The 20,837-nt window shown below is 55.1% G+C and overlaps 6 protein-coding genes across 6 annotated transcripts; 3 read left to right on the top strand and 3 right to left on the bottom strand.

Moving 5' to 3' along the window:
- The first annotated feature begins 254 nt into the window (after positions 1-254).
- Positions 255-3,967, top strand: C8Q71DRAFT_785103 (uncharacterized protein). Its single transcript, XM_047925062.1, has 11 exons — positions 255-420; positions 685-960; positions 1,014-1,235; positions 1,357-1,463; positions 1,518-1,608; positions 1,667-1,783; positions 1,831-2,135; positions 2,197-2,353; positions 2,402-2,567; positions 2,623-2,646; positions 2,701-3,967. Exons 2-11 carry the CDS (start codon positions 694-696, stop codon positions 3,534-3,536), a joined length of 2,292 nt encoding a protein of 763 aa, XP_047773891.1. The 5' UTR covers positions 255-420; positions 685-693; the 3' UTR covers positions 3,537-3,967.
- Positions 3,881-7,566, bottom strand: C8Q71DRAFT_785091 (P-loop containing nucleoside triphosphate hydrolase protein). The gene is made up of 17 exons (XM_047925061.1): positions 7,316-7,566; positions 7,173-7,238; positions 6,990-7,122; positions 6,826-6,941; positions 6,714-6,771; positions 6,478-6,664; positions 5,934-6,196; positions 5,735-5,877; positions 5,625-5,676; positions 5,475-5,573; positions 4,979-5,424; positions 4,650-4,920; positions 4,554-4,597; positions 4,364-4,502; positions 4,274-4,313; positions 4,192-4,220; positions 3,881-4,140 (listed from the first exon to the last, which is right to left on the bottom strand). Exons 1-17 carry the CDS (start codon positions 7,504-7,506, stop codon positions 4,033-4,035), a joined length of 2,385 nt encoding a protein of 794 aa, XP_047773890.1. The 5' UTR covers positions 7,507-7,566; the 3' UTR covers positions 3,881-4,032.
- A 336-nt stretch (positions 7,567-7,902) lies between these two features.
- On the top strand, positions 7,903-10,572 carry C8Q71DRAFT_360095 (cytochrome P450). The gene is made up of 13 exons (XM_047918065.1): positions 7,903-8,364; positions 8,424-8,525; positions 8,582-8,609; positions 8,660-8,705; positions 8,758-8,809; positions 8,866-8,951; positions 9,006-9,289; positions 9,343-9,398; positions 9,455-9,505; positions 9,568-10,004; positions 10,061-10,089; positions 10,148-10,164; positions 10,234-10,572. Exons 1-13 carry the CDS (start codon positions 8,149-8,151, stop codon positions 10,393-10,395), a joined length of 1,566 nt encoding a protein of 521 aa, XP_047773889.1. The 5' UTR covers positions 7,903-8,148; the 3' UTR covers positions 10,396-10,572.
- An 831-nt stretch (positions 10,573-11,403) lies between these two features.
- On the bottom strand, positions 11,404-12,795 carry C8Q71DRAFT_785077 (HSP20-like chaperone). Its single transcript, XM_047925060.1, has 3 exons — positions 12,374-12,795; positions 11,967-12,321; positions 11,404-11,905 (listed from the first exon to the last, which is right to left on the bottom strand). Exons 1-3 carry the CDS (start codon positions 12,553-12,555, stop codon positions 11,783-11,785), a joined length of 660 nt encoding a protein of 219 aa, XP_047773888.1. The 5' UTR covers positions 12,556-12,795; the 3' UTR covers positions 11,404-11,782.
- Positions 12,796-14,380: 1,585 nt separating this feature from the next.
- Positions 14,381-19,490, top strand: C8Q71DRAFT_885780 (WD40-repeat-containing domain protein; the record flags this gene model as incomplete). The annotated part of the gene is made up of 8 exons (XM_047928566.1): positions 14,381-14,769; positions 14,830-14,969; positions 15,024-15,162; positions 15,214-15,249; positions 15,300-15,410; positions 15,465-15,477; positions 15,539-17,139; positions 17,202-19,490. Exons 1-8 carry the CDS (start codon positions 14,596-14,598, stop codon positions 19,488-19,490), a joined length of 4,503 nt encoding a protein of 1,500 aa, XP_047773887.1. The 5' UTR covers positions 14,381-14,595.
- A 267-nt stretch (positions 19,491-19,757) lies between these two features.
- C8Q71DRAFT_862343 (uncharacterized protein) lies at positions 19,758-20,837 on the bottom strand (the record flags this gene model as incomplete). Its single annotated transcript, XM_047928019.1, has 6 exons — positions 19,758-20,015; positions 20,070-20,123; positions 20,177-20,383; positions 20,441-20,453; positions 20,506-20,604; positions 20,665-20,837. The coding sequence occupies 6 exons, from the start codon at positions 20,835-20,837 to the stop codon at positions 19,758-19,760; spliced, it is 804 nt and encodes a 267-aa protein (XP_047773886.1).

Here is a 20,837-nt window from a genome sequence, read left to right as displayed (position 1 = left end):
TTGACGCTTCGCAATGTTCGCATTGACATTACAATGGCCACTTTCTGACAAATCACACAGACCAAGGACCGACGCAGGGTTTACTCCAGGATAGCCGTAAGCATGCTTCCCTCGCAAAACATACTGTTCAGTGATGGTATAAGTATACTATAGCGTCACTAATTAAGTAAGTTCCTTTTATGGTGACCCGTCACGCGTCACGCGTCATCATCAAACCTTCAACCTTGCAGTCCGGCGCCTACTTTCCTGCAGTTCGACTTTTAACTCGGACTTCCAAGTTCCACCACGAATTGTCATCTCCCACACAGACGGAGCCACACTCGAGTCGAATGTCCATATACTCTGCAGGGACAATATGGTCTAGAGCACTATTGACTCAAGTCTCGCGACCGTGTTGACGTATCTCCTCGCGGACACAACGTGCGTAGGCCACCTGTTCGGCAGTGAAGTATTCGCGGCCGCATCATGAAGCAGCTATGCGGCGTGGCGTGGCGGTCTAATCGAGGATGCAGCAAGCTTCTGCCGCATGCAGAACAGCGGGCAATGTCCTGGCGCAGCTTCATATCTGCGCCTCACTTCACCTTCATCTCCAGCTCATCCCATGCCCACTATCGCTCTTCAATTCTCGCCTTCTTGACGCCTAATCTATATCTTCTTTCTGACTTCTTTCTTCATCGAGCTCAGCGTGATCGTATGGCACGCAGGGACGGCACCGTCAACCAACAGCAGACGATCAGTGGCCTGCAGTCCCCCACGCCACGTCCTCGCCCGCGTGCGCACGCTTCCTCGCCCCCTTCGTCTCGCAGACAGAGCCTGCACACCTTGGGTCCTACGGCGAGGCTGCACGTCCAGTGGCTTTTCCGCTCGAATATTCCCCACCGCCGCGGCATGCCCCTGCCCGTCGACGTCAAAAGGCGCAACTTCTTTGGCATCGGAGAGATCCTAAGTGTGCTCGCAAATGTAAGCTCGGTTAGTTAGCTCTGGACTAGTTGCTCACGTCGACTTGATTGCAGCCGTCCGAGACGTTGCGCTCCCTCACGGAATCCAGGAAAATGCTCGAAGATACTCGCAGAGAACTGGCTGAAGCGCGAGAGCGTGCACAGCTCAGTCCGACGCACACCTTTTCGAGTCTACCTGGGTTCTTTGACCGTCCGGCGGAGCTGAAGGCCATCGAGCGTGCTCTCGAAGGCGAGCCGAGTTTCACTGTGCTCTTCGGGGCAAGCAGTGTTGGCAAGGTAAATCTTTATGACGGCCAGCGAGGATCGTGTGTCTCCGATGATCGAATGGAGACACCGCCCGGGGTCCTTGCGCAGGTTGCACGAGATATTGACGATGATGCGGCGACGCGTTTTGCAGACGGCCCTCCTGCGCCAGGTGTTGACACGCTCGACGTACCATGTGCTGCACTTTGACCTCCGGATTGCGGGGTTCGCTGACCTGCCCAGTCTGTACATGAGTCTCAGGTGAGCTTTGCGTGGCCGGGCGCACGATACATCGCTAACGTGTACTCTATGCAGCCAACAGATGGAGGCGTACTTCACGGCCCTCTCTCAAGACTCGGACCTGCCCGGGTACGGAGAGTTTGAGAAAGAGGCCTGGGCGTTCAAGGTATGCATTAGGGTTGTCTGCTGCTCTCTGTACGATCTGACCCTGTTGGATGTCGCAGCACGACAGACTGAACGTCGAGCGAAGAGTCTCTGGGCAGTCCGGCGAGGGCACCGCTCACTTGACGATGGGCGAAATCAAGACAAGTGACATCGCCCGTCTGATGGAGCTGTTCCAGGTGCGTTGCCGCTCCTAGATTCAGCCGGTAGCTAATAGATACCCTAGAGCTCTCTGCTCCGCTACTGGAACTTCCAGCCCGACATGGAGGCCGTATGTGCAGCAGAGCGCAAAGCGGAGTCGGATGCCTCGTCGGTGCGCACTGTCAACGATCAAACCAAGGACACCAGACCATCGTGGCGCAAACGCCTTTTCGGCGGCCGGCGCTCAAAGGCGGAGGCGACTGCTCGCAAGCAGTCGCAGCAGGGGAGCATGAACGGTGATGCGCGGCACGGGGCAAAGGAGAACGGAAAGGCGCGCGCGCCGCCGGTGAAGAAGATCCCGGTCTTCTTCATTGACGAGGCGCACAAGCTGTAAGTCACCTCCATGTGTATTACGTCCCGAGGTGGGGGAGTTGACTGATGGGCGGGGCAGACCGGCTCTCATCCACTCGGTCGACGCCATGAAGTCGTTGCTCGACGCGATGCTGGTGCTGACGAAACAGGATCGGCTGTGCCATGTCATACACGCGACGAGCGACCCGTTCTACCAGACGTGGTTGCGCCAGCTCAATGTCATGCAGCATTGCAAGGTATGGCAATGGGTATGTCTGATCTGCAGCGGCTCACATTCATCTCAGGTGATTACAATAGGCGACTACGCCAAAGGGGACACGCGGCGGTTCTTCCGCGACAGAATCTTGCCGAACGTTCCGGAGGAGCTCCGTCCGAAGCTCGACTTCGAACAGCTGTACGAAGCGTTCGGAGGCAAATTGGCCCACTGGCAAGATTTCATCACAGATTACGGTGAGTCGATTCCCCGATGTGTGCTCGGCATGGACTGAATGCCTCCCTTCTCCAGTGAACGCCAATGGAAAGCTGGACAGTACGTTTGTACTAATTCATCCCCCAGATACACGCGATCTCACCGTGTTCGCAGTCAAGCAAGGCTCGCACTTTCTCCAAGCGCACGCACTTCTCAATTTGCACATCATACACTCTGCACAAGCACCACCGGCTTCGCAAGGCCCTGCTCCAGCATCAGACGCTACACCGCCTTCCGAACATGCGCACGACGGGTCACAGACTGCGCAACAGCGCGTCCCACCTTCCCCTGGGTCCAATTCCGGTTTCCGTATTTATTCGCCGCTGAACCGACAGCCGCACGCAGCGCCATCGACTTTCGCCCCGGTAGCTGCAGACGGAGGAGATGCGCCTGAGTTCCACGCGGACTTCACCGCCATTCAACTCCTCAAGGTCATGAATCGCCTGGCCCAGCCTGGAGCACGATCGCTGCCCTATTTCCTCCTTTGCCGCGAGCTAGGAGCCCGCGCAGTAGACGGCATGGTGCGCGGACGGATCTTGGACCTGCGGTGGACGGACCCTATCACCAAAGAGGGAGTAGACTCGCGGGCGCTGAGCATGAGGCTCCGCGATAGCACTCGGATGCGGGATAGCGTGCGCGTGCCGGGGCGCGAGAGTCGCGTGCAGTTTGCTGCGGGGAGCAGTGCGACGGCGGTGAACGACTATAACGAGATGGGCACGGAGGAGGGCGAGATGGTGCCTATGTCGGAGGAGGAGATTCTGCGTGCGCACGAGCAGATGATGAGCCAGCAGCCTCCTGACGACTACGAGGAAGACATAGTTGGACCTAAGCTCGTGCCAATTACGCCCATCATGCGTTATGCCATGCGCGAGGTGGTTCAAGAGTACTATGATGACGACGACCAGACAACTTCGGAGTACGCATCGCTATCCGAGATCCAGGAGTATTGAGCTGTGCGCCTGGTGTTCGCGTGCATCACATAATGTTATTAGGCTGATCATGATGGGTGCTGGACCGTCTTATACTTGGTCAGCGTGTTCGGTATATTAGGCTGTATTGTAGTCCCTCCTACGTCTTGATCCATAGTGATATCATCCCATGCATTGTCTGTACCATCATCTACTTATACACGTGTGCGTGATGTTCTGCTCATAAACCAATGTGCCTGTGTACAGCGTTCGCCGAAACATACATGGATGCCGTCAGACTACGGTTGTCTGTCATTTCCCTTGCATCACTCGCGTTTCGAACTGCGGCCGATGTCAAGGCGGCGCATCCTTGCACACCTGAGGAATTTTGTTGACAACAGCTGCATCATGAATTGCTGCGGTGGATAAGGTGTATTACTTGTAACGCCCATAGGCGTCGATAGTGACGTTACCTATAGGTCAGGACTGTATCGAATACAACCCAATAAATGAAGCAAAACAACAACTTGAACGAGCCTTAGTCTATCCCAGCAAACCGTACGTCTGCGTTAGCTTCCAGCCACGCGGACCATGCCTTCAGGAACCGCCCTCCATGCTGGATAGTCGAGGAGTCACCTACTACACACTGCACGACATCGTAAGTGTCCGACTCGTAGATACAAAACGACCGACAGACCAAATGACGCCTGGCTCGAGTCATCGCGACTGTATTTTGGCGGTCAATGAATTACGGTATTCAGGGTCAATCAACAACGCACCGTTGAGTCTTCGTTTATCCTTCAGGAACCCAACTTCACGCTGGCGCAACATGAGTTTCACGGAAGCCAGGTATGATCGTCGTGGCCTACCTTCTCGTTGCTTCTGACCAGACTGATTATCACTGCTTCCTTCTCCCGGCCCTGCATCCCATCAACCGTGCCAATCTCCAGGTCGAGTCCGTATATAGGCCGCAACAAAGACGTCAACAGAGTGACTTGGGCTTGATATCTGTGAACCATGCTCAGAAACGCACATAAATGGAGGTCATTGAACGCCTACGGTGTGATCACTGCGATTTGTGATGGCAAGACACCCACACCGACCTGAATGCGTGTTACTATGCTACACCGAGCCATTCACGAACTCGCTGCTTACCAGTTCTTCAACATATTTCTTCACCACAGTCGCCTCGTTCTCGTTGCATCTGCTCCCCTCGTCGTCATCGCCCTCCACCCTCTCATAGTATTCGCAACCCGCCGTGTCGAAGAATGCAACTGGTGTCCCGAGTAGTTCCTTCTCTTCGTCCTCATCCGCAGCATTTGCATTCGGGAGATCCTTGAGCAGATGAGACGCAACAGAGGGGTGGGAGGTGAGTTTGTTCTGGTACATCACTTTCGACGGAAATGCCGCGATCTGAGCGTGCATGCTGATCAGGACCAACGTATCAGCGAGCGATGCTACACAACAAGCGAGATCTAATGCACCGATACTGAACGTTGAGTAACCGTTTGATTCCGGGCCCGTACATCTTCTCCAAGCGATCGAACAAAGTTGTCTCGAGCGATCGTGGAGGTCGGAGTTCGTTCTTGAGGAAAATTCGCCGGCTCTCTTGATCATCTACAGGCTCCGCGGGTGCCTTGGCTTCGTCGATCTCAGCGTCACTCTCGAAACTGGAGCCATCATCGCTATCCTCCGGTTCATCTGCTTCTGGGTCTGTGATTTCGTTGGCAGGTGGAGAGGCGACTTGTTTGGTCGGCTCGGGCACATTCTTCTGCGGAGTAGTTCGACTGGACGAGGCTTTCGCCTTGTCACCCTTGCCACCTTTCTTATCTCGACGTTTCTTGTCGGCTGAGAGGATCGTCGGAGGCAATTGCATCGGGTCTCCAGCAAGGATTAATTTGTGAGCCTTGAAAATGGGTACCCAACAAACCTGTCGATTTTGTTCAGCGTACAGGAAAGGCAGGGAACAGAGAAATTTACCGCTTCCATGGCTTGCGTTGCTTCGTCTATGATCAGGACGTCGAAGCGATGATTGCGCAACTGCCACCCGCCTGCAGAGTGGCATGTGGCGAGAACGACCTGGTGAATCTAGTCAACAAAACATCAGCTCAATCGACGAGGGTACCGTACCTGTGACTCCGAAAGGACGCTCTCAACGACCCCTCCTTCACGCCGACGGTATCTTTGTCGGATATGAGCCGCCATGAACTATCGGAGCAGCGCGACCGAAGACTACTCACTCTTTGCGTAGTGCCTTGACTTCGTCCCACATCTTCCGACGCTCCGCACCCCGTGGTGCCTTGCCTTTAGCACCTTTCGGTTTGCCAGAGAGTATGTCTAGAGCCTCTTCGAGCTCCTTCTTGACATCTCTCGCCAGCGCTGCCTGTGTACAAACTTCAACCACGGTTACAATCCTTACGCCGTGATATTGGCACGTACCTGATCGCTCCTGCTAGCCTTCATCTCAAGCGTTGAATCAAGCACGCCTTGGTGTGCCATCACACGAGCAGGGTGCCCGACCCGCGTAACCTTTAGTTTCGCACCATAGGTCGGCGCAGGCAACGCGAGTAGCCGCTCAAGAATGTTGTCCACGGACAGGTTCGATGCACCGCAGACCATTATGCGGAGCGGCTTGGGGTTTGCCGGAGTTACGGTGGTTATTTGACGGATGATTTCGATGAGCGTGTGCGTCTTCCCTGTACCTGCGGGCATAGCAACGAACGTTTGAGCAATGACACCAGTGCGCATCAATACTGTACACTACAACACAGTACGGCCCGTCACCCATCACACGCCTGACGTCGCGACGCCCTGACGGTGCCGTCACAGGTGACTCGCAGTCGCGCCCTGCTTCGAGTGTCACGGAAGGCAGATTTTCGGCGCCTGCAGCGCCGGACGTGTAGTTGAGGCTCATTGAGGGTGCATTGGGCCGCCTCGTAGCAAGGCGACGGGTTGTGTTGTGATCTAGGGAAAGATGTCTTACCTGGAGGCCCATGGATACAAGCGATTTCTGGTGCTTGCATCGCAAACCTGATGGCGTCGCGCTGGCTCTCGTTCAGACTGTCGTCAAAGAATGTGATGTCTTCGATGTTCTGCGTCTCAGAGGGCCGCGAAATCCCCATGAGCACTCTCACTAGAGGTGTTTGCTCTGGAGCTGATTTTGCGGTCTCCTGCGGAAAGTTTAAAGGCTAAAGGAGGAACGGAGGGCGCAAGGCGTACCGATGTGGCTGAGTTAGGAAGGACCATCTTTTCGAGTTGGTCTATCGCTTTGTCCATCCTTCGACATATATGTTCATTGCCTCTTCTTTGAGGACCTGATGTCGTGCCTCACCTGTCGTACGTAACACTGTTCGCGAGTTTGAGAACTCTACAGCGTTCAGGGATGTCGAGTTCATCTCCCCCTGATTCGGAGACATTGACTGCTATAACAATGCGTGTGTCCGACACCTAGCAAGATCTATCATTACCGAAAAGAAGAAACAAGATCATGAGTACCTTGTATACTACGCCCTCTGTTGATTGACGACGCGAATTATCAGAAGAATCTGCCTTCTTTCCTTTTACGAGAGTCTTCTTGCGAGTTGCGCCTTCTGAGGCGTTCTCTTCGATCTTTGCTAAGTCTCCCGGTCTGACATACAATCTGTCATTAAACATGCGCCTCAAGAAGAGTTATCGTACCTGAATGTATGTGGCGGAAACAAAGGCGTAGAATGATACGCCGCAGGTCTTTCTAACTCGACCAGTCTACAATTTAGTCGTGGTCATGTGTGAGGCCCTGAGATGTAGTCAGTCACAGCACATCCAGCCTAGACCAATCGTACGTCTTTCCACCGAGTCCGATCCTGATACTGGCCACTCCAAGGCCAGTCAGGGCGAGACCCTTCTGCTCGAGTAGCTTCGGTCCGCAATTTGAAAGGAGGAGCGACGACCGCTCGATCTCTGCCTCCCGTTCATGGGACAATAGTGACCTCTGTCGTGTAATGAAGTCTTGTAGTTGTTGTTCCGTCGACATAGTGCAGATCCTGTCAATAATTGAGTCAATACTACACGGTCAGTCACCAGTGGTAGTACTGGTACTTGCAATTGACAGACACGCATTTCTTTACTTGGTCTCTGATAGTAGGTGCATACGTAAGCACAGCATGAGCATTACGTAATACAATGCCACGATGGCTCCCTGTTCTATAGTACGAGTCTGCCTCCTCCTCCAGACTATGTGTTCTGCCTTTCAGAAACGACACCATAGTGAATAGGTGGATTGGAACCTTCCAGGGACGTACGCCTACGTACGCGTCCAACGGAAACCTTCATCAACCTCCGAACAAGGTGCTTACCAAATTTGGATCCAGATCAACGCATATAACCGCACGGCTACTAGTGCAACATGCAGAAGCCTGAGCGGCGAAACGCTTGGGCAGGCGGATACTTATGTATCATCAACACCGCGGGAGTACATCAGAGCTAGAGGCGAACGCGTGTATAAGTACAGCGTTGTTGCGGTCCACCCATCTTCCTGAACTTGAACGACCACTGTCTTCACTCCGAGTCGCTGTACCCCGAGCCTACGAGTGCTCATCATCGACATCACGTACCTGAGGTATAAAACGCTCGAGTTCAACACAAGGGAGTCTGCAGCGAAACACAGTGGGTGGCCATGTCACTCGTACCAATCGCCTTCGCCATTCTGGCCATACTGGTGGTATATCGCATCCTGCGTACGCACAACACACTGAAGGACGTTCCCGGGCCAACGCCATCAAACTGGTTCCTCGGCTACGTCTATGACCTCTCTCCGAAGCCTGTCGGTACGCTCTACAGAGAGTGGTCACGTACCTTCGGGCAGACGTACAAGCTACGCGGACCGCTCGGGGTGAGTGACATGCCACAAGCGAATCTGGTGTAGTTCTGAATATGGCATGATGTCTGCAGGTCCCGGAGTTGGTCGTCGGCGATCCAAAAGGCGCTACACACATCCTAAACTCGCCGAGTTTCCAGCGCAATTATTCTGATCGGGTAGCTCTGGAGGAATTCGTGCGTCACTACACTGCATCACAGCAAGTGACACGGCTGATCAGTATGTACGTCAGTTCGGGGATGGCGTGTTCAATGCCGAAGGTAGCGATTTCCTTACTACATTAGGGACTAGAAGTACTGAGGGGTGTTAGGCGAACATCACAAGAGACAAAGAGCCGTCCTGAACACAGCCTTCTCGTGAGTATGCAGTACATCGATACTTGAGGTTGACGTTGATACCTCTCTGCAGGCCGTCAAATGTTCGCGAAGTTGCTCATGTTCTCTTCGATCTCGCTGAACGAGTGAGCGTGCCTCTGTTCATAACGTGGACCTTTGACTAGATTCTTGCTTCTGCCAGCTCACACAAGAATGGGAAGAGGAGATCCGACAAGCAGGCCCCTCCGGCATCCTGTCTGAGATCACTAGCAAGATGCAACGAGTCGCGTACGTGCTTGCTCCTTCTCCCCTTACGTCTCTCTGACACGAGCTCCCCCACAGAATCGACGCGATCAGCATGACGACCTTCTCCTACACCCTCTCCGAAGACCCTCAGATCCCCGCGCTCATCGCCAAAATCGCGGACGTCCCCGCCAGCACGCTCACGCTCATCGCGGAGTCGCTCGTCGACGCGTTCCCGATACTGTACAAGGTCCCGAGCCCGATGCGCGACTGGACGGTCCTCCTCCGCACGGAGCTCGGGAAGATCGCGGATAGGATTTGGAAGGAGAATGAGAAGAGCGATGGTGGAGGTGCGATGCACTCGAAGCTGTTGGATGCTATGGGTACGTTGTAGTGGGTGTCTTGGTCGGAGCGGAGTCTCAGCTCAGTTGTGAAGGCAGCAGCAAGATGATTACTGGCGAACCGATGGATCGGGATACGGCTATCGCCAATGTAGGCGCTGTTCATGCACACGACAGTGTACATACGCTAATAGCGGGATCCTCTAGATGTGCGCCGTAATCTTCGCCGGCTATGAGACAACAGCGAACATACTGGCAGTGAGTCACATCACTGGGCCAGTGGCACATATATCTTTAACCCTGACAATACCTTTGCGCAGGAATGCCTCTACGAGCTCGCGCAGAAGCCCTCCATCCAGGACAAGCTCCGCACTGAGCTCAACACCTTCGTCGACACCACAGGGCGCGAGCCCACCTACGACGACCTCACGGGCGACGCCCTTCCCTACCTCGATGCCGTCTCGCGCGAGGCGATGCGCACCAAGGCCGTCCTGCTGACCGTCACGCGCGCCGCCGTCGCGTCCGACACGATACCCCTGCACTTCCCAGTTACTTCCACGGGCGCGACGCACGTCGTCGTGGAGCCGGGGCAGCTCGTGCACGTCCCCGTGCGCGATGGGATTCACGTGGACTCCGTGATATGGGGCCCGGATGCGGAGGAATTCCGGCCTGAGAGGTGGTTGGAAGGTGATAGCGCGTTGCCGGAGATGGTGAAGATGATACGTGCACCTGGACACTTGCTGACTTTTGGCGACGGGTATGTCTCCGTTTACTCTGACGGAATTCATTGTTGATGTCCCTTGTCGGGTTCAGGCCAAAGACTTGCCTCGGCAGATACTTTGGTAAGTTTCTTGCTCTCCCTGTGCACCCTAATGACTAAACGGACCACGACGCCCACAGCGATGGCCGAGTTCAAGGTATGTACACGACGCTCGTAGCGCAGTCCCAGCGCTCTGAGGCGCTGACAACCGAATGTTGCTTTGTAGATCGTGATCTCGACGATTATTCGGCGGTTCCGGATCGAGGACGTCGAGGAGAAGTACGACTTCTACCGCCAGACGAGCAACACCATCAAACCGAGAATCCGCGGGCGCGAGCACGAGGCGCCCCAGCTCAACTTGCGAGTCAAACTGGTCGAAGAGATGTAGTGTCTGCATTGGTGTGTCGGCATATGTATATTCGGCTGGCTCTGGCATAGTTGGACTATGTCGTCTCTCGAGCTTCAAGGCTTCGTGTGTGATGTTCATCCGTGTTCCCGGGACATGCTGCGGTCGACCAAGTCATTCCAAGGTTAGGCAACGTGATCGCACCGCAATCCTCATGAACTCTTGACGAGGATGACAATACATCTCGTTGCAATGCACGCCTACTGACTTGCTTTGCTTTGCCGAATGTCAGTCAGATTGTGGTGAGCGAACAGTCCAACTCTGCGACTGTAGCCTGTTGCGATCGTAATTTTCAAGACATGCTTCCCGACGTCTTTTCCAAATCATGAGTTTCAAATCTGACCGCTACTGGGATCTGCGTAGACAAATCGAGACAAGCAACGTCAGAGACGGAAATGAACTGCGTGCTCGTGTGATGCAGCCTTGAGGCTTCTCGCTCACCGATATCCTTCGCAGATGTTTCGTAGTCGATATTATTTGAATCGAGGCCCGGCGGAGCGACGCGATCGATCCAAGGAGCCTGAGCAGAGGGCGAGCAAGAGCCTTCGTCTGGTCCTCGTCGTACGTGTGCAGGTGACACACATGGGTGAGCCCGAGACGGAGAGAGAACGCGATGGCACACTGGGCAGGCGAGTCGGCCGCAAACGAGTGTGTATCGCTTCTGGAGGTGATGACCGTGACGAGAGGGAAGGGGACGCAGTCCGGCGGTGGTCCGTCGTCCGAACACTAGCGTGCGTGGTTGCTGCATCTGCGGCAGCCTGCCTTTGACGAACATTACGAGGTCGGCAAGGCCTCTTTTCGATGTGCATCGCAGAACGAGGGATATCGACGGCGGAAAGGTGAGACGGCACATTAGACCCAACTGAGGAATGTGACTCACCGGGACTCGTCTTCACGCAGCGAAGAGACCGAGCTTCAAGTCAAGAGGCAAGTACACAAGTACACACCTGGGACCCGAACAACCGAGCGTAGCAGTAGCGCAGCTAGGCGTCATGTCGAGATCGGTCTGAATTACGAGCAACCAGCTAGTAGAGTACATTTGGGGATACGGAGGCTGAGTATGTGATGAAGGGCGATATATACGGATAAGTGAGCAGGAAAGCGTACGATCATGAGAATCAGGGACATGGGTGGGACGATACAGGGGGGATAAACATGAGATACAGTGCGCACGAGAGAGACGAAGAATGCTGAACGAAGAAAGAGTCATGATGTCGGAGATGATCCAGGCGGACGTGCCGGCTGCGGAGGCCAAGCCGGGGTGGTTGCATGTATGTGTCTTCAAATCATGTCGTACTTGAGTCAAGAAGAGTCTGCGTTTGCCCCGTGCAAGTGCCGAACGTTTCGAGCGACACGAAGCCTCAGCCGACTACCCGACCGTACCCGTTTCGGTGTGCTCCCTCGTCCGCTCGGCGATCGGAACCGAGTGCGGGTTGCGCGGCCACGACAGGGTGAGCATGCCCTCCGTCAGCGACGCGCGTACGTGTCCGACCTACAAGAAACGCATAGATGAGTCAGCGGGAGGACCCAAGGTGGCGCTAAACACGACGTACCTGCGTGCCCTGCGGGAGCGCAAGGGTCCGCTGAAACGTGCCGTACTTGATCTCCTGCATCGTATAGCCATAGGGCATGCCCTGCTGCACGTCCGAACAGACCACGCTGGAGGCAGGCTCCGCGGATTGCGCGCGGACGAGTGCGCTCGAGCCCGAGGGCGCCACCGGATCTTGAGGGGCGGGGCTTGCGGCGAGGCTGCGGCTCGGGGTGCGCGCGAGCGAGCGGAAGCGGCGCTCGCCCTGCACAACGAGCTGCCCGTGCTCTATCCGCACCGAGACGTCTTCTTGCTTGAGGCCGGGCAGCTCGAGTGTGGCGACGATATAGGCGCCCGAGGGGTCATCGCAGAGGTCCATCCTGTGGATTGTGTCGGTGAAAAGGACGCGGAATCGATACGAGGAAAACTGACCGAGGTCGCAGTGTTCGCTCAGCATTGGGCGGGCCGGCGGGCGGTCTGGCGCGGTGGCGCAGAAGCTCGCGCACAAAGGTTCGGGCAAGGATCCTGTCAAGCGCCCGGTAGTTGCGCTCCTGGTCGTGTTCGTCCGACATCTGCTGCAATCTGGCCATCTTTGCTGAGGCGACACGGGTCATGGAGGGGAGCGGTCAGTCGGTCGTCGGAAGAAAAGAGAGGAGGTCGGTGTTGCCCCCACAAAGCTCTCGGAGCCTTATATACGGCCGATGACTCGGCGTCGGGGGCCTAGCCGGGCGTGGCGGTAAGTCAGGAAACATGGACCCATGAGTCAAATCCGCGGCAGTCATCCTCCGAACATGAGAGAGCGGGCGAGTAATGCGGTGCTTCGCGCAGCGCACGAGAGCCTCGCGGCGAATCGCAGAGGCCGCACGTGGCGAGGCGGGGCGGGCGGCGGTGAGATGCGCCGCGGACCCCTGCATAAGGCTGTGCGCGATTTTGACTGCAGCCGCGCTGCTTACTGTGGCACGAGTACTACATGGTAGTGTAACTGCACAGCACATAGTCAATCGCGGGCTGTAGACTAGACTGTGAAGGTGAGGTCGACGCAATTTGGAGGAAATTAGCTTGCGATTACCAATCTGTTTCCTCGGGCAAGAATAGCTTACTAAGCTTAGACGATAGCTTTGTCGGAGGACTAATCTCGTTTATGTCAGTCTTTCTGAGATCGAAATCAATTTGACGCGTCGATCGCATCGGGCTGCTGTGCAGGTCGCCACGCTTCGCCACGCCACCTCGACCGAACGAGACGAGGAATCAAACGTTGACCGGTGACCTCTGAACTTGATCTAAGATCTGGACTCTGAATAGGGCCTTCGGACGAAAGGCTGCACTGTGCAGATCTTGAGGTACGTGTCGGCTGCGAAGGACACCTGAGTGGAACGTTGGCGAGATTGGGTCGACCGGAAGCCTCACGGATGGGTCCAAGTATGACAGTACTATTCCACAGCGCGTTACGAAGCTAATGCACATGAGACAGGTCCAAAGCTAGCTGACTCGGACTCCTGAGGTTGTGCAATGCGGCCGGAAGCGTCGGCTGAAGAGATGGTCGGCGTGCACTGGTGGCTTTACCCGGAACCATACGCACGTCCAGGGAGCCCTTTGGTGTGCGTACGTAGTCGCGACCTGGTCGCGACTACAGTCTACAGTCTACGGTCCAGGGAGATCTATGTCGGGCGGGTCTGATCGCAACTGGGTGTCTGTGAGTCGCTATATCGCTCCTGTATTACATAATACATAACTTTGTTTTACGTCAAAGTCGTCGATAGTGGTCAGGCATATGTTCCAACTTGAACAGCCATTGCGCGCTGCAATCGTACCCACCTTGAACGCCCAAGGCGAGAACGCTGCTCCACCTTCAGGCCGGGGCTGCGGTCGGCAGTCGGACCTCTGGATTTCAGCGCGTCAAGCTTTCAAGACCTTCCGGAACGCTTGCGTCGCATCATCGACACTGCACGTAGTCCCTATTCGTTGTCCTACGCCCACATTGCCTCGAGCCCAGCCCAAATCTGTCGGACTCTCCTGCGCTCGTACCTGCCGGCTGGCCCCGGCCTTTCGAGCACCTCCCCTACAATCGCATAGTACCGACGAAACCCGGCTGCCTGTGCCGATGCAGAAGACGTACACAAGCCTTGGGACGACTTCTCTGATAGCGAGGATAGCCTGGATAGGCCGGTGATTGTACCGGATATGTTCGAGATGACTTCCGTAACGCCGCTGCCGCGTGGGTGCATACGACTCACTGTGCAAATGCAGTGGGAGACGCCGGGTTGTGGTCACTTATGCTGGTATGTAGATGCCTTGTTCGGGTTGGTACGGGAAGCTCACAACGCGATCATAGGTTGCTACTAGTTCGACTGCGCTCTTTTAGTTGTGCACGACTATCCGAAGTAAGGACTGCAACCTGTATTCATTAGCTTGGAATCTTCGCGTGATGATCACATCAGGGAACCGGCGCTTGCTGACGTTACAACAGAGTTAGTATCAAGGCTCATTGAGACCACACACATAGGTTCGATGCATACGGATCTCCCGGTAGGAGCGTGGCATGTATTTTACGGCATCACAATATATCGGGCCCGAGGGCTACAGGCTCCTGCAGCAAATTGTCCGGGTACGTCCTGTCCCAGACCTCATCCCTACCATTGCAGATCCGCTCCATCATGGCACCTTCCTTCAAATCAGAGTCTCCCGGTGGCCAAAGCATTCAAAGACCTAAGGATCTGGCGGTCGATCTGCTGATCGCGACCTTGAAAGTCACGAAGGAGGCATCTGCGGTGTTCCCTCCATTGCAGTCCGTCGCCGGCGGTCTCCTGGCGGTGGCCGACATAGTGAAGGTGCGAAGCGGTGCTGGGATTCCGTACCACTGGACGCTGATTACTGGATGTTTCTCGAAGAAAATGTCTGCCAATGCGGACGACATCAAAGAAGTGACCAAATACATCGACAGCCTGAATGCAGTGCTCGCGGCCGCCAAACCTCCTGAAGGCGCTACATATCCGAAGTCTCTGGAGAATAGGGTTGAGAAACTCAGTTGGTACGTATTGCCAATGAGCCTATGCCGAGCGATATGATGAACAAGATGCTTCAGTGAGATCGAGTCTATCAATCAAGACCTCCAGTCTCTCAAATCCCGCCCGCTGCTCTCCCGTCTGTTTTCCTCGGACGAAACCTCGGGCAAAGTCCAGGGATGTCTACGTTCTCTGTCATGGTGCATCCATAACTTCAACGTAAGGGCTACAAGTTGACTGCAAATGCTCTCTTTTGACGCTTTGCCACAGGTTCCGAGCAGTATTGCCATTGAGATGGCCGTTGACGTTCGTACTTTCAATACACGCTCGTACGCACTGCAGTGACACTTCTCTAGTCATTACACACTACAGTTCGGACTGGCTTTCATCATGTGCATGAACACCTCGATGCCTTACCAGCCCAATTTCGCGAAGAGGGTCAAGCGATGAACGACCACATCGGGAAGGTATGTATCGCTATGCCCTATGTTGAATCTTTTGATACTCACAGCAATGCTCAGGCCGATGGAGAATGTACGAAGCAGTATTACTCTCGACATGCACAGCAGTATCCACTCATACATTCTACTGTTAGACAACGTTCCTCGGCACGCGGCGTCGGCACCTTTTGACGCGCAGAGTAGCCGTGTTATATGCGAGAAGGACACCCGGCTGGAGACTCTGGATACTATCTGGAGCTGGATGAAACAGAAGTCGAAGGATCCGTCCTCTCCTCATGCTCCCGATGCTCCTGATGTCAAGGCCAGCCGCGTGTTCTGGCTCAGTGGTCTTGCAGGCGCTGGGAAATCAACCCTCGCACAGACCATCGCCAAACGATGCGACGAGGCTCAGTTTCTAGGTGCAAGCTTCTTCTGTTCCCGAGACTCGCACGAATGTAGCAATATCCAGCTCATCTTCCCCACAATTGCCTATCAACTCTCTAAACGCAACACTCGCTTTCGGGACGCGGTCTCGGCTGTCTTGCAGATAGATCAAGATATTCACGAGTCATCACCGTCTCGCCAGCTCCAACAATTGATCGTCGGGCCTCTGAGGATCGCCCGGGAGGAGGGCAGCTTCCCAGAGTATGCTGTTGTCATCGACGCTCTCGACGAATGCAGGGACGACGACGCGACGTCAGTAATCCTTCGCGCACTCTCCCACTATGTCGACTCTCTGGAGCCTCTGAAGTTCCTGATAACGAGCCGGCCGATACCAAGGGTCCATGGCGGATTCCGCCTCCCTGGTCTTGTCAATAATACTAAGCACCTCGCCCTCGAAACGGACATCCCTGCAGAAACTGTGCGGCGCGATATTCAACAATTCCTACGAGTGCAGCTTGCGGAAGTGCGTCAGGTCTACAGCATCAGAACGGAATCATGGCCTTATGCTGGGGATATATCTCTGCTGGCTGAGCGCTCCAGTACCCTGTTCATATTCGCCGCAACCGCCGTCAAATTCGTGAAGGACGATCGCATCTGTAATCCCGAGAGACAGCTCATGAGGTTGTTGGATTCGGAACCCATCTTAGACTCTTTCATCTCTCCTCATCGCTCCCTCGATCTTCTCTACCTTCAGGTTCTCCAGAACGCTTTCCCGAAGATGCATGGGACACTCAAAGCGCATTTCAAACTCGTCGTGGGATCCATCGTGCTCATCCGCGATCGACTTTCTCCCTCCGCGTTGGAGGATCTGCTCAATCAACAGAGTAACACGGTTAAGAGGGCCCTTCGGCCACTCCAGTCGCTCATTACGGTTCTGGAGCGCAGTGAAGGCGAGGTCATCCGTCTCATCCATCCATCCTTCCACGACTTCCTTGTGGATCGCAGCCGCTGCACTGATGACGACTTCTTCGTCAATCCCAAATTGCAGCATACCGTTCTAGCCAAGTGCTGCCTTAGCACGTTGAAGGACCTGAGACGGGATATGTGCGCCATTGGTGATCCATCAGTGCTCAACGGGGAAGTGGTTGGATTGCACGAACGGATATCACGCGGTATTCCCGCATCCCTCCAATACGCTTGTCGTCACTGGGCTTTCCACGTCTCCCACGCAGACATAGACGACGAGACCGTCCAGCTCCTGTCGTTGTTTTGCCTACCTGAGCACATGCTCAGGTGGCTGGAGGTGCTGAGTCTCTTGGGTGAGCTCGGCGGGGCCATCAACGCTCTGCACTCGGCTCGGCTCGCCCTTGAGGTGAGTTTGACTGGCCGTAAGCCATGCGAGGTCGGTAACACTAATATCTTCGCTTCTGTCAGGTCCTCCCTGCTCCTGTGTCCGACATTCTCATCTTGCTGGACGACTGTGGACGACTGGTTCGAGAGTTCTACCCCAGTCTCAGTGCTTGTGCTTCTCAGGCCTACTCCGGCGTCATATCATTTTGTCCTACCGCAACCCGTTTTCGGGAGCTGTACATGGCAAGCAACATGGAGGACGGCCCCAGGCTTGTGAGCGGTATGCAGCGCTCTTGGAGCCCTTGCCTCTCCATCATGGAAGGTCACTCCAACGTGGTCACCTCGGTAGCCTTCTCACCTACCGGAGAGACAGTCGTGTCTGGTTCGTGGGATCATACCATACGCCTATGGGATGTGGAGACCGGCTCGCACCTTCATACTTTTCACGGGCATTCAAACCATGTCATGGCGGTCGTGTTCTCTCCCAATGGCCAGGAGATAGCGTCGGGATCACTCGATAGGACAGTCAAAGTCTGGGATAGTGTCACCGGTGCTTGCCTACACACTCTGATCCACCCTGGTGACAGCTCGGTGAAAACCGTGACTTATTCTCCTGATGGCCGCTGGCTTGCATCGGGCAGATATGATGGTACCATCATTCTCTGGGACTCCAACGCTGATTCCACCACGCAGTTTGGAATGCGTGGCGAGCAATTTGCCGTATATTCAATCGCTTTCACTCATTCAAGCTCCTTCATGGTATCCGCTTCAGCCGACGGCGGTTGCAAAGTCTGGGACCACCAACACTCCCTGCCGATACGGACATATGGCCGCAAAGTCCCAGCGACGTCGGTTGCTATTCCTGGCGATGACCAGACGGTCGCATGTGGCTACAACGATGGGAGGATTGTTCTGCTGGACTTCACTACCCTTACATGCCTCGGGGAACTGAAGAATCATCACACGGGCATCGAATCGTTGGCATTCTCTCCCGACAACCAGATCTTAGCATCTGCTTCCTGGTACTCCCATAACACCGACCTGTGGTCCACGGCGAATGGGAAACAAATTGGCTCCTTGGTCGGACATGCTGCCGATGCTCTCTGCGTGAGATTCTCTCCCAGTGGAGATAGGATCTGTTCAGGTAGTTACGATGGTTCAGTTCGTATATGGCAGTGGAGGTTAGCTCTTCATCTACCCACGAAGCCTCCCACGCCTCTCTTGCGGGCTCTCCTCCTCCTTGGGCCGTTTGTACCGCGCTCTCTGCATCTTAGGCCGTCCCGTGACACAAACACGGAGGCATACACAAGACAGTATGCAGTGCCCGGATATCTTCATGTCGCTTTGATTCTCGGTATGGCGTTCTCTCCCGATGGGTCACTGCTTGCAACTTCATCTTTGAATGGAACGCTCCACTTGTGGAACACCGCAACTGGCGAAAAGCTTCAAACGTTCATTGGTCACAGGGGTCTCGTCATATGCGTAGCATTTTCCCCTGCCGGGACTACGGTGGCATCAGCTGGTCACGACGACAACACAGTGCGGATCTGGGACGTGAAGAAGGGTCAATGCCAGAAGGTCCTTGAAGGTCATACCGACGCAGTCACGGGAGTCGTGTTCTCGAATGCCAGAAATAGCCTATTCTCCTGTTCTAGGGACGGAACGCTGCGTTTCTGGGAGTTCACATCGAAATCGGCCTCTAAGTCTACCACAGTCGCAACCATAGTTCATCGCGTCCATGGCCCAATCTTCGCTATGGCCCTGTCCCCGGACAAGACGCAAGCGGTCATATCCAACGTCGACCATGTACCGTCGGATCCCCATGCATATAGCTGTGCATTAACATTCATAGATGTGCAGACACGCACCGTGTTGGGGACGCGCCTTCTCGACTCCCGCCGTGTGGCATCTTTAGCATTCTCCCGTGATGGAACGAGAGTCGCATCCGGCAGGAACGACGGAACTATAGCTCTCTGGGACATCACAAAGGCCTCAGCCATAGGAACACAGGAGCAAGCCGATGAAGCCCTCCTGCACGTGTTTAAGACCGGCACCTCCATGGAGCAGTTATGGTTCTCCCCCGACCAAACAGCCATACTATCCAACTCGAGTTACAACGCTATTCCTGCACAGCATCAACCTGCGAATCGTGTGATCGACCTTCGTCCTTCCTCTCCACACTTTTACCTTTGCGACGGGTGGATTTGGAGCGCAGCGCCGGAACGCAAGAGGATATGCTGGGTGCCGATGGGCTATCGCCATAGCCAGTCGCAAGCCTATGGCCGTGGCACCATGCGCGTGTTTGGTACCATGATTGCGTTCGGGACGGAGAGCGGCAAAGTCGTCATCATTGACCTTTCGAGATGCGTCTGAAAATAGCTGGATATTCAAACATGGCCCAGGAAGTCGCGACTAGTGTTCAGCATACGGCGCAGGTAGCAAGCATACATTGTCGCAGCGCCAACTCTGCGCAGTGCGATAGATTCGATTCGGATAATTCAACACTAAACGGCGGTATCTGTGTGTGACAATACGATGTTCATCAGGTATCGTCGGAATGTGTCTCAACGCGTACTCACCATACACGCGACCCCGCAAAGCCAATGCGGTCTACCGAGGTCACAGTCTGCTCCCTTCGAGTCATTCCTCCCGCTCGATCGCCTTCTTGATCGTCTCCTGTTCGTTCGCCCACACCGGCCGCGCGATCCTGAACCCCTCGCCGACGCGCGAGTACGAGATGTCGCCCATGCGCCCGACGGGCTTCAACTTTGCGGGATCGACGTTCCCGCGCTCGTTCAATATGTCCTTGCGCACGTGGATGTACTTGACGTGCCCGAGAATCAGCGTCGTCGTGTGTGCGCCACTTTCCGGATCCGCGACGTCGATCGTTTGGAAGAGCTATGAAGGATGCTTGAGGGAGATCTTGGTAATATGAGATGAAGACGACGTTACCTCGCATTCCATGCTGAACGCGCTCTCCTTCACGCGCGGGGGCTTTACGTGGATCTGTGCGAAGATCTGGTGAGGAGATTGAATCCCGCACACGCGACGAGACATACACTCTTCTCCTTGGTCAACCCGCTGATTGGCCACTCGCTCACGCCCTCGGGTGCATCTACCGAGGTGACGTTCGCGGCCTCGACGAAGGGTTCACTGATAATGTTCACAGTGAAGGCCTTGGTGGCCTTGATATTGCCCGCCGTGTCCTTGAGACGCTGCGGACCATCGCTGCAGGAGATAGAAACGAGGGGCGGATAATGCGAGACCTTATAAGTCACTCTAGATCAGGAAGATCCCACGAGAATTGATAGGGAGAAGCGCACCATGTTAAACCAGCTGTGCATTCGTGTGAGCTCTCATCGTCATGACGAACATGGATTAAGCATACCTGAACGGTGCGAGATTCTCGACCCCGCTCTCTGACACCGTCGAGACGAATGCGATCGGACGAGGGACAATCCCGCTTATCATGAGCTGGTACAGCTTTCTGCGCACGAGGCCATACAGGTGAGCAAAAGCCGTTCTAAGTTATTGACAGTGAACTCACAGCTTGTCCTCCGTTGCGGTGTCCACCACCTTCCATCCATCCTTCTCTCCCTCCAGCCACGCCTTCCCCACAGGCGTATCCGCCACCTTCGTACCATAAGTCCATTGCGGGTTGGGCGAAAGCGTGCTCCGGTACTCGAATGAGCTGTTGAATGGTGGGATATCGGCGGCCAT

Source organism: Rhodofomes roseus, assembly GCF_022264815.1.
Source record: "Rhodofomes roseus strain CIRM-BRFM 1785 chromosome Unknown C8Q71scaffold_30, whole genome shotgun sequence".
NCBI lineage: Eukaryota > Fungi > Basidiomycota > Agaricomycetes > Polyporales > Fomitopsidaceae > Rhodofomes > Rhodofomes roseus.
The sequence above is the reverse complement of the archived record's forward strand: the minus strand, read 5'-3'. Positions and strand labels throughout refer to the sequence as shown.